We start from the raw sequence: 13053 nt of genomic DNA, 5'->3' as shown, positions 1-13053 counted from the left end.
CGGAGCCACGGTGCCTCTTCTAAATAGTCTCAGGAAGGAACTTGTTTTGGTGGAACATGTGGACGTTCAAAAGTAGTTTTAGTCGTGTGAGAGAAAACTCAGATTGGACAGATAGTCTAGCTAGCTGTCTGGATTTACCCTGCAGAGATCTGAGGAGCAGTTAACCATAGTCCTCACAAATCCACCAGAGGTTAGAACGCCAACACAGAGACAGAGGAAGGTGCGACCTCTCCTAACTCCTGAGCCATTTTTGTGATGAGCAGATCAACAACAAAACAAAACAAAACTGTTGCAAACAACTAAATAGCTGAAAGGCCTTGTGTGACACAGAGCAGCAAATATGCTTCTGATTTTTGAAAGAGTACAAATCAACTATTACATTCACAATAATACTGCTCAGATGAGATTTTTTAAAAAAGAGGTCAACTTCACCTTATTCCATTTCTTTCTCTATCCTCTTTAGATTACCTCAAGACATTTATATGTAATGTCTACAGCAGGGGTTGCTAGAAATGTGACAGAAGGAAAAGAAAGCTACTCTACCGTAACAAGGTCTGTACAGAGTGTTCTACTTGATTTAAATAAACGTTGGTCTTCGATCTGACATGAGTGTAGAACGATATCCCACTTTGAATTTTGTGTGTTAAATAAGCAGTACTCTAAAGATATACCACTGTCTTAGAATTAGAGGAAAAACACTTTAGACTGATATCGCTTGTACTATAGGTAGGGAAAATTACTTACAGACAAGATAGTCTCTCACTGAGACATATATGCTGGATATGACTATTTCCTGGAAGCAGTACATACCAGGGCAGACCAGGTATGAATTGAGCTTGTAAGAGAATCAGTAGAAAAGATGTGTTGTTTGCCAGCACTAGTCTTAATCCAAAATAAAAGTCAAGATTTAATTTTGTTATTATTTAATGCTGTAGAAACTGTGATGACTTCTGATGCCTTAAACATGTGAACCCCATGACATCATTACTTTATGATCATCATTTAGTAGTGGTTTTGGAAGCCCAGACCCCTAAGTACATTTATTCATGCACTGCATTCAGTCGGAGTCATTCATAGCCAGTATGGTATGGAATGCCATTTTATTCAATATTACATAAATGAATAAATACATAAATAAATAAATAAATACATGAATAAACAAATAAATATGCCTTTGAAATACATCAAGAAATAAATAAATGAGGCAATAAATACATAAATAATTAAATAAATGTAAATATTCATATATAAATGAATCAATTAGTTAAATAAATATATTAAAAGGTTTTACTTTTATTTATTTCATGGTACTTATTTTTCATAAATCCACATTTATTGATTTCCCTCTCTATTTATTTCCAGTTCTTATATGCAAATCAGGGGGCGTGGCTATCTCTCACATTCAGAACAGAGCCGTGGGCAAAAAAAGGCTGGCGAAGTGAGAGCGCGGACATAATGGAAGACATCGGTGGGCTCCGAGATAGCATGCTATCATTAGCAGATCAAGTCGATCAACATGGTTTATCAGCAGATACTACTTTGGCACATATTGAAGAATTTTTGGAAATACTAGGGCGGATAAGTGCTCTTCAATAAATATACATAGACGACAAAGTTTTAAATAATTTAAGACTGATTGAGTGCCGTGTTCATGTGGAAGATGTCCAAGTCCAAGAAGACAACGTTACCGCTGGTACTACAAGCACAGGTGCTGGACGCCCACCTCAGGATATTCCAGGCCACATGCTGGCTAACTTTGTGTTGTCCGGTCTATCAACCCGAGAACTTGCAGATCTGTTCCAACACGATTCAGAGGAGATTGGCCGAAGAAGGCCTTAGGTGAGTTAACTTACTTATTGAGCTAAAGAGTAGGCTATGGTGGGCAAAAACATTTATAATACAGGCCACATTTTGCCCCCCCTTACGGGCTGTGGTAGTAGCCGTACATTTTATGAGTTGGGCTGTGAGGGGGTGCTGCACTGCTATCACTAGCTAGGTGGACAAATTGATTAACCCAGCTGCTGTTTTAATCACTGCGAGTTGACACAACATTAGCTGAGGTGTTGGTAAGTGAGCTAGCGGGCTATCAGCTGCTGTAATTCACATTTTAACTGAACATTTCTGTTGGTGGTGAAGTGAGACAAGCTGAAGGGGACTTCGTTGGGAATATTTATGTGGACGTTTCTGAATTTATTGTTAATTTTATATAACATCGTGTTTACAGGTGTGTCAACTGCAGCGGCTGTGCATGAAGGACAGAAAACGTCCGCGCTATCACTTCGCCAGCCTTTTTTTGCCCACGGCTCTGTTCTGAATGTGAGAGATAGCCACGCCCCCTGATTTGCATATAAGAACTGGAAATAAATAGAGAGGGAAATCAATAAATGTGGATTTATGAAAAATAAGTACCATGAAATAAGTAAAAGTAAAACCTTTTAATACATTTATTTAACTAATTGATTCATTTATATATGAATATTTCCATTTATTTAATTATTTATGTATTTATTGCCTCATTTATTTATTTCATGATGTATTTCAATGTATATTAATTTATTTAATATTTAATGAAACGACATTCCATAGTAAGGTGGAGGCAAGGCTGAATTCTAAAACTGAAGTGAAAAATGACAAAAACACAAGTTGAAAATGAATTAAAAATGGGATGATGTTTATGGGGTTCAGGCATTTCAGAGTTATCACCTACCTCTGAGTCGGCTTTAACTACTTGAAGGAACATCACACTTTCATTGTGCAGCACACACACACACACACACACACACACACACACACACACACACACACACACACACACACACACACACACACACACACACACACACACACACACACCTTAGCAAAGGAGAAGGCCTTCATAATTCATCACAACTGAAACATTAGACCCAAAAGGGCTGAGTTGAAGAAAAGCATTTTATTAATGCAAACGGTTATTTTAAAATGTCTATAAATTTAACCTCTCTCTCTTCTTTCTCTCTCTATCCCTCCCTGCCTCACTAGTTCACAGATACAATTATTTGTGCATGTCCTCCTCAGATTATTTATTTGAAACCCATTTGCGCGGTGTCTCTGAGCTCTGGAAGGGTCATTCTGAAGGTGCAGGTTATAGTAAAAGCACCAACACAGCTGTGTTTAAAATGTACCTGACTGTCAGTAACGATACCGAAATGACACTTGTTTTGATATCTTACTTTCAGAAATATAAAAAGTACTTTCTACAAAAGGAGTTAAAGTATTGCAACAGCACAGCTCCTTTGATTTAAAGTGTCTATATGTAACGTTCAGTTAGTGTTGATTCTAGCGGTCCCTTTGGACTAAAGCGGTACTGTTTAACACACCTGCTGTCATAAAGGACTGGGAGTTAGTGTTACCAGGAGGTCATATAGTCACAATAAATGTTTTTCTCAGAAATCATCCATTTACTATAAGAGAATAAGTTACAGATGCATCGTTGCATTTCAAGTGTTGCTACGGTAACTTAGTCTACTTTGGATGTCTGGTGAGATAAACCAGGTATCACTGTCACTGGGTCAGAGCTAAAGCATTAAGAGATTGTTGCAGCAACCAACGTAATAATAACTTAGATTAATATAGAGCATTTCATGAAACCCACGGATGCTTTTACACAAGTACAGGAGGACAGGGTAAGAGAAAATAGTAGACCAACACAAACAGGACTAAAAAGAATTAAACCTCCGCGCTAAATGGAAGGGGGACGTCATTTAATCTAGGCTACAGACGTACAACCACATCGCACAATGTAAAGTTATGTTATCAATAAAATAGACATATTACATACCTGAGGGCCAATTCAGGGTCAGTTTTGAATCATTTACAATCCTGTAATTGTCTCCATCTGCTGAAAGCTCGACCGAGTGTGACTCACGTCATCACCCGTTGTCTTTCTCTTTCCCTTTTATCTTCTAGTTGTTCTTGGTTAAATGTCCTTCTTTCCTGTGATGGTCCTGCCCCAGTATCAGCCATAACTACAGCAGATAACTTCTAGAATAACATGAAAATACTATTAGGCCTGTATGAAGAAATCTCCTGCTACCTTTTACCTGGCTGGATACTAACACAGGCTTTTCTGGTGTAACAAAGAAATCTGTGACCCGTCAGAATGTGTTACTGTAGCACCGTCTACCTGCTGAAAATCATTCTGGGACTTCACAGGAAAAATCTGACCGGGCAGAGGCTTTAATACTTCATCTTTTCACTGTTAGTCTCGTTTGCTGTTACAAGTCATATATGATCATCAGATGGAACATTACACAGTTTCAGAAACATTTAAAAGAAAGATAATGAATCTGACCAGACATCCATCAGCTCTAAGTGTTTCAATACTCAAAAATTCTACATTATGAGTAAGTCATACTGATTTAGTCAAAATTCTGACTTTAAAACTTATGAGATATTAGAAATTCTGTAAAAACAAAAAAAGTGTAGATTAATTCTTAAATCATGTAATAGTTTACTGTTTTATATTAATATTAATATTCTTCGAAGTCATAAATAAACTTTTGACCTGAAATAAGTAATACATTGTACTTACTTAGATATGAGATATTGAAACAAAATGATGAGTTAGTGGCTCTTATCTTGGTCAAAGTTAGAATTCAGACTTCCTTTGTTCTGGTTTAACTTCACTGTCACTTTAGCTCATAATGACTTACTACCTCAAACATATAAAACATCGTAACTTTGACTTAGAGGATCAAAATGTTGACCTAAAATCTTCGAAATCGAAAGGTGAACATTATGTTTCATCAAGATTTTCACTTAAAAACAAAGAAATTCTCTACTTGGTGAAATCTGTATCAGTGAATTTGGAACAACCTGAACCATACAGTCCATGTGCATCCAAGGGGCGGGGCTAGAAGGGAGATCGGGGTTCAATTCCCACTGTGATACATCAACCGATGTGTCCCTGAGCAAGACACTTAACCCATAGTTGCTCCAGAGGCGTGTTACCTCTGACGTATACAGTATATATAGCAATTGTAAGTGTTACATGTAACATGTAACATGTAACACCTCTCTCCTGAATGAACTTGACGAACTCTGACTGTGTGACTGTGTACAGGATGTATCCAACTTGCTCTGAGGCACTGCATCCCTACATCCCTTGTTTCTTATCTGACTTAACACTCAGCTTCTTTTGATACCTGTGAACAACGGGGCGTTAAACCAGTCTCGCCTGTTCTCTAACCTTTTGGTCGTGGCTGTAGGCCAAAATCCAGTCCTCCTGCTCGGGGTGGAAGAGCAGGCTGAGGATGTAGAAGTTCAGCCGGTACTTCTGGTAGGTAGCCCCTTCATCAGAGCTAATCAGAAGACTGCTCTCCACCTCTGGATCAGTCAGCAGCATGATCTGAAGGTAACAGAAGGATGAGAGATTAAGGGACGATGTTAGCTGGTTGGTGAAGCACCACTTTTTTGGCACTTAACAGAAGCAAGGTCTGCAGTGAAGACAGTTGTAGAGCGAGAGAGAAGTCAATTAAGACATGTTGTTCTCATGAACCCATTTGTATGTACAGCTATGAAAAGTGATGCACTGTAATTTGTATGTATTTCACGTATGTATTGCTGAATGCAACACACAGACTGCCGCTGTATAAGACTGTGATGCTCCGCGTAGGTAGGAGGACTGGGTCGTAAAACACAGGGCTTTCAAGCAGTGGAGCAGAGTTGGTGTCCCAGAAGAAGTTAAGCGGAAAACATAAGACTTTCACTCAGGAAACGGGTGTTTGTGTCTAGGGCGTACTACTCAAGGTGACTGATGTTTTAACCCAAACCACAATCATTTTTTCTAAACTTAGACTTTGGTGTCTAAATGTAACTTTCGTCACCGTGTGATGGTCACCTTTTGTCGGCTACGCTACGCTGAAAAGACCGTCACCTGGTGGTAGAGTAGTCGCCTGCCAATCAGAAGGTTGGTAGTTGGATCCCTGGCCCTGCAGTCCCATGTCAAAGTGTCCTTGGGCAAGACACTGAACCCTGAATTGCTCCCGATACTGCTCCATCAGAGTGTAGATGTGTGTGAATGTTTATCTGATGAGCAGGGGGCTTTGGCCTCGACACCAGTGTATGAATGTGTGTGAAAGGTGAATGGTTCCTGTAGGTGGTAAAAAAGGGCTTTGAGTATTTTTAAATACTAGAAAAGCACTATATAAATACTTTACATTTACTGGTCGGCTAAACGTTGTCATGTGACTGTTTCTTAGCATATTATACTGTATAATATAATTGTTGTGCATAACATTTCATATGATATCATACGAACCTGTTCATAAGAATGCAATGATTGACACTGATTGCCACATCTGAGATGTAAAGTGTATTAGTACAGCTGTGGCTGCAGATTACCGTGTTAAAAAATTGTCATCCACAGTCAGTTTTCCACTGATGATGCCATATCTCAAGTAATAAGAATTTGTATCTGTTATGCTTGATGATATAATCAGTATGATACATCTTTTACAAATGTGTGTGTGTGTGTGTGTGTGTGTGTGTGTGTGTGTGTGTGTGTGTGTGTGTGTGTTCTCTGTGTGGGTGGGGTGGCTGTGTGTGCCTCATCATTCCCATTTCTGCTGTCTGCTCTCTCTTCATTCTCTATGCTCTATGCTCAATCAGGCCTTGAAAGCACTAATTTCCCTTGAGCTTCTTTCTTTTCTTAGAGGTCCAACATTTTCTTTGCCACATTCTGGCACAGTCCCCAGAAGCAAAATCCCAAAGAAATCCCAAAGAAATCCCCAGATAATATCAGATGCAAATATAATTGAATCAGTGGACCTCATCACACACTTTCATCATTAGTGGAGTGTACAGTGACAGAGAGTTGGAGAGGCACGTATGTGGATGTGTGGATGTGCTCATGAGCTAAATCTATAACCAATACCGGTGCTGGAAAATACTTGCCCCTGGTGTAACCCTCATTAAAGATACATGTTGACTATAGTACAACATATATGTGTAGCGGTCAGCTCATAACAGACCAAAGGCCCAGTCAGCATATTTTATTGTTAGTCTCACTCAAGGGCGTCATTTCCATGTGAGTCCTGAGTCAACGTTTGTTCGAATGTGAGTGATCGTCGGACATTATTGCTCTGGGATTTGCCTCTCAGGCTATATACAGGCTGCCCTACCTCAAAGGTCCAATATTGTAAAAATAAAATATTGTATAAAGCAGGTCAAGGTGCTATATGAATACTGTGAAAGTATCAAAACACTCAATCCTCAGAGAAATACACACAGCCCATAGGAAAGAAACTGTGCCTTTAAACGAGCCTTCAGGACTTGTGTACAGTTGTGATGCCACAACTATACTATATATCGGTAGAAAGTGCTGTTCCATCATTACCCGGCTGCAACGACGGTGCAGAGACTCTGAGAGCACATATGCTGATGACCTGAAAACGCTGACCAATCAGAGCAGACTGGGCTTAAAGAGACAGGCGCTAAGACGGAGCGTTACAGACAGAGGGTGAATACAGGTATATTCACACAGATAGTATGAGAAAAACAATGCGTTTTTTAAAAGTTAAGAGCATGTAAACATGTTCTAAAATACAAAAATGTATAAAAAATGTGCATGATATGAATACGTACAGACACTACTCAGGGCTGAAAATACTACACTTTGAGTAACAGGTTTTATTTACAGTTAATATTCTCCTAAAATACGCTAGAATTAAAATAGAATTAAATACCTGATAAGTTCTGAAGGATAAAGTTGTATCTGTCTTTACTATAATTTAAGACAGATTCAACTTCATCCATGAGAACTTATCAGGTGTTAATAAGGAAACTAAAAATGAATGGATGAAAAATGTCAGTACATTATAAGACACAGGTTTACATAGACATTCTATCCTTTGTTATACTTCCATTATTATGATAAAATACCACCATTATTAAGGCAGGATAACATATTAATAGTACATATTTGTTTGTTACTTTTAACATATCTTACAAATTATTACATTCTTTTATTTCAAAACTAACAATTATAGTTGATATAAATACTATAAATTGACTAATGATAATAATAATGTTGATATGAAGTTATACCATGAGAATTGTCTTAAAAGTCTATCTTAAAATGTTATTTCTGCCAACTTAATAACTGTAACAGCCAACATCTTCTCTTCCCAGGAAGTTAATGTTTGAAAGTTAGTATTTAGCTTTAGCCACAATGGTTACATAACCGTTGAATAGAGCTGTTTCTACAAATACAAAGAAAAAAACACACAGACAGACAGACAATGAGAATAATGTCACAAAAAAGAAAGTAAAAAAAATTGAGTTATGTTTTTGACTTATGACAAAAAGACAATACATGTATAATCTTTAGTCTACGTCTTACATTACCTACTGACTCATCAGATGTAAACCGTGGGCATCAGCCTGCCATTGGCTACGTATTACCGTGCATTTTCTTCCCCTTCTGTTATCAGCGCGTTGCTGTTCTCAAAATCCCCTTTGCTCAAGAAACAACAACAACAACCACGTCTGAGCTAGCAAACTACAGGCTGTTAATGGACGTTGGACGTGCAATAAGGCAGGCCTGCTTGGTTCTTTTGGTGCAACACATTCTCACTCTCCGGTCGCGTAAAATACGGACGTTTGGTCACGTGCTTTTGGCTTTTGTAATTCACCCTAAAAGTCTCCTTTAGTGTCGGGACTCTTGACGTCACTTCTGAAGCTCTGGGTCGGCACGTACTGACTGACATGCAGCACAAGAACGAGACAGTTAGGGTTACGAAAATTAACTTTAATATGCCCACCAAGCCAGTCTGCTCTGATTGGTCAGTGTTTCCGGGTCTTCCAAATCTGCTCTCTCACCGTCTCTGCACTGTCATTGCAGCCGGGGAATGACTGTAGGATTAAAATCTTTAAGTGGTTTAAAGGCACCGTTTCTGAAAACAGACTATGTGTTTTCCATGGATTGTGCTTTTTGATAGTTTCATCCCATTTATATAGCACCTAGACCTTCTTATTAATCAAAACAATATATGGAAATTTCACTTTTTACAGTATGGGACCTTTAACACTAGCTCCGCTGGGCACTTATTGGGGTACTATAACCACCCAAGAGCATCTGTATCCTTTTTTTATCACTGACTGGCCATTAATGCGTCATCCCTCTCCATCTCTATAGCGCTGCAGTAATCTCTATAGCAGCAAGGACACACGCAGCCCCCCCCCATACAATACAAATCTAGATAACTTATCTAACAGCTTGAACCCACACAAAACATAACACTGTAAAATGGGCTTTTTTCATATGCTCTCTATTTTAGAAAAGAAAATTGTGTCATTCATTTTAGTTTCTTTTCAGTCTCAGAGGCTAATTGGCAGCAACTTGGCAAAACATCGGCACACAATAATGTTATAGTCAGAAAGAAAAGTGTGAAAGTGAATAGTTTCCCTTTCATTTCTGATATTGTACACATTTGACAGGATGAATGCTGTGGCCCTACATACCTTATAAGTTATGACAATGACTGTGAGTGAATGTTGGCATGCAAATGAGTTTCTATGTTCCTTTCATTGTCTCAATGCGATGTACAGCCTTCATGCAAATGCAAAATCGGCGCGTCTCCTTTTTTTTTGGTGAAAAACAACACCAAAAACCCTCTATTTGGTTAATGTGCAGAGTATGTATTTAGGAAAAGTCAGGGCAGGAGAGAAACAAAATTAACAATGACAGAATAATTCCAATTTTTTAATGGCGCTCTGGCAGTTGTAGTGTTAAACGAAAAAGCATGCTCTTATTTATTAATTTCCGGAAATTGCCTATTGTCTGATGTAGGCTTATTGCAGTTGATGTAGATAGCATGAGATAGAAACTGACTGATGTGACAAAACTATCTTTTACTTGCTAGTTGTTATGTTAAAAATTGCAGGCAAAAAGTGTGGCTTTGGTTTTTGTCAATTACAAACCGCTTACAAGTGTCGGAGCTACTATCTCTGCACACACACACACACACACACACACACACACACACACAGGGGCTTACATGTGGTTTAGAGATGGCCTTTGGCATGACAACCTCTCTGTGCCCATTATGTCATCAGACAGCCGTGAGAAAGATAATACATACTCCTCTCACAGTCAATATCCTTCTCAGTATGGCATCGCACAGCAAAGTGTTTCTGGTCTCTCATGCTAGTGAGTCATTTGTCAGCACTCACCTGGGTAACAGCAGTTACCACTAACACCGGTTCATCAATCACAAAAGGCAAATATAATGTCAGATGTGTGAGCCACATGCTGACCAATCCAATCAAATGCACTCAAACGCAGTCTGATCTACAAATCCCAATTAATGTTGTGCTGACTCCCTGGAAACATAAAGTAGACAACTTTATCAATGAATTGACTGGCAAATGGGTTATGATTCTGTATGCTTACAGAAATGTGTATTCCACTAATATACATCAGAAGATAAAGATGAATACACAGTGGTGAGATGTATAGATGCAATATGGAGATTGTTACAGGTCTGATGCAAGATGCTTTCTTTTTGGTTTATTCTCTTGCATAAAAAAAAACATTATTTAACCTTTTCAATCATAAACAAGAAAAGAGACTGGAGGACAGATGCTACAACACAGAGAGGGTTCCTGTAGCATAATGTTATTCAGTTCCAGGAAATGATGGTGTGAAAATATATGGCCTTTGCCTTGTATGCATTCTACAGTCATTGCCTCTCCTCAGTCGCTCCACACGTAGCCTGCATGCAAAAGTGGCTCGAAACGTTTGCATGTAGATGTTTGCATGAGATCCCATAAATTAATTTTGCGCAGGCTCCTCACACCGATACAAACACATGACAGGCCTGAATATGAATGAATGAATATTGGAATCCACCTTCTATGAAATATTATGTGGTCATGTCCAGGGCATACATGAGTCAATCACAAAAGGCAGTATTTTAAGCTTAAAGTATTTTAAGGGGGGGAGCGTTAAACTACAGGACTTTCAAACCAGAGAGCGGAGTTCGCTTCCCGGGGAAAACTAAAGTCTTTCACCCAGGAAATGTGTGTTCCTTAGGAGTGTTTTAATCCAAACCACCATCTTTTTCCTAATCTTAACTAGTCGTTTTGGGGCCTAATCTTAATTTTTGTCGCGGCAAAATGCTCACATTTTGTGGGCTTAATTTAACCACAATGTCCACCGAAACAACCGGCAGCTCGCGTTGCTTTGTACCCGGCTCAAAGTCACCTATTCTTGGGTAACTGAACCACCAACGACCGCTGATACAACGGAGGTCTGTAGCCAGCATCACAAAACTCTGTAGTGGCTTCAACAACTAGCAACTGCTGCTCAGCGTCATGGAGCTCGTAGCCAGTCGGCGTCACGTGACCAGCCGGCGTCTCCTTATTTTGTAGGATATCATATGTTTTGGTGTGCATACATTTTCATACGATATCACACGGACCCGTTCATGAGAATGCGTTGCTGCATCACATGCTTAACACGAAGTGAAGCAACGATTGATGTTAACACAAACCATAATCATTTTCTTAACTCAACTGAGACGTCTTGGTGCCTAAACATAAGTAGTTATTGTGCCTAAACCTAACCAAACTGCAACCTTTTAACAATGTTAACGACCTGTTTAAAACTGCGACCGATAAGTTCTGTTTTAGATATAAGGCCGTATTTCCTGCCACCGTTAGGAAATAAACAGCCTGTTTCAGCAGAGCTGGTTTTGGTCCAACATATTAACCTTTTGTTAGGAAAAGTCTTCTCAGTGCTTCGTAGAAAGACAGCAGTCAGATAACTTTTCTTATCAGCAATGGATAAGAAAATAATCCACATTTGCAGACTTTTAGAAGGAGAATAACATGTCACTCAGTGGACCAGTAGACTGTGTGTGTTTGAGTGCATGCATGGCTGTGCGTGAGTGAGTGACTGTAAATTATGAGGCCAAAAAGGTGGGAAATGACAAAGGTTAATGAAGCGTATATGTGCCAGCTGGAGGACATTTAAGATATGTGTAAGGAATACTTGAGTTAATTCCGCCAACTCAGTACCGTAAATACTCCATGACAGAATATTAATGAAATTAGCTTCACACTTTCCATTTCACACAGTCACCCAGTAATTGGATTGTAACTCCTCTCTATAAATCTATGCATAATTTCCCATCCTGCAATAAATATATTTTTCTGTTGCTGTCAGACTTTAAGCGGGTTCAGATTGGAAAAGCATTCCAAAAGTGGAACAAAAGAAAAGAGCTTGAGATTTAATCTCTCTGGGGTGAGTCAATATTCTAGCTTTGCCGTGACAGTGACAGGGATTGATTTAATACAAGTAAATGAACTGATTTTAAGCCAATTCCTTTTTGATTTTTGAGCACAAAAAAACTACTCGTAAAGGAAGAATGATCCTCCTGAGGTTACAATTTTGAACTGGGATTGACAGAGCCAGCAGGAAACCAAAAATCTATTTTACATTACAGAGCAGCTAAATTAGGACAGTCACGGGGTCAAGGCCAGATCATATGTATCCTACAAGTATCCTATAAAGTATAATAAAGCAGTATATTATTCCATAACACTTTTAATCAAAGTAAGTCTTTTTGTGAGACTCTCCTCCCCTGAAAAATGCCTACATAGGTTGTTTGTTAAAGCAGCAACTTCGACACATATTTACACTCATAGAGGCGGCGCCCTTTAGTGGCTGTAGTAATTATGACGGGAGCAAAGCATAAGAGCGCCAAGGAAGAAGGTTGGGTCAATCACAGGATCTTTACCTAGGAGACCTTCCTTTTAGAGGAAATAAAAGTAAAAGTCACGTTCTGCATCACGTGTCTAACTAGAAGTTAAATAACGTCTGATTTCAACCTGAACCACGATCTTTTCCTAAACTTAACCAAGTACGTTTTAAATCTTTTATGGCGTGTTTTAAATCGCGACCGTTAAATTCTCTCATTAAGATATGAGGACGGAAAACGCTCCTTTGTATTTCCTGCCACCGTATGGGGCGCTAATTTATGAAAACGCTCCTGTGGGTCGTATTAGAGA

The 13053-nt window shown here is 38.9% G+C and overlaps 1 protein-coding gene across 1 annotated transcript in view; it reads right to left on the bottom strand.

Moving 5' to 3' along the window:
* Window positions 1–13053, bottom strand: part of sorcs1 (sortilin-related VPS10 domain containing receptor 1) — a 237437-nt gene that overhangs the window by 95431 nt on the left and 128953 nt on the right. The window contains exon 4 of the mRNA XM_078267920.1: window positions 5228–5386. Within this exon, the coding sequence (XP_078124046.1) occupies window positions 5228–5386 (159 nt within the window). The remainder of the gene's footprint in view (window positions 1–5227; window positions 5387–13053) is intronic.

Source organism: Sander vitreus, chromosome 2, assembly GCF_031162955.1.
Source record: "Sander vitreus isolate 19-12246 chromosome 2, sanVit1, whole genome shotgun sequence".
NCBI classification, from domain to species: Eukaryota; Metazoa; Chordata; class Actinopteri; order Perciformes; family Percidae; genus Sander; species Sander vitreus.
The sequence above is the reverse complement of the archived record's forward strand: the minus strand, read 5'-3'. Positions and strand labels throughout refer to the sequence as shown.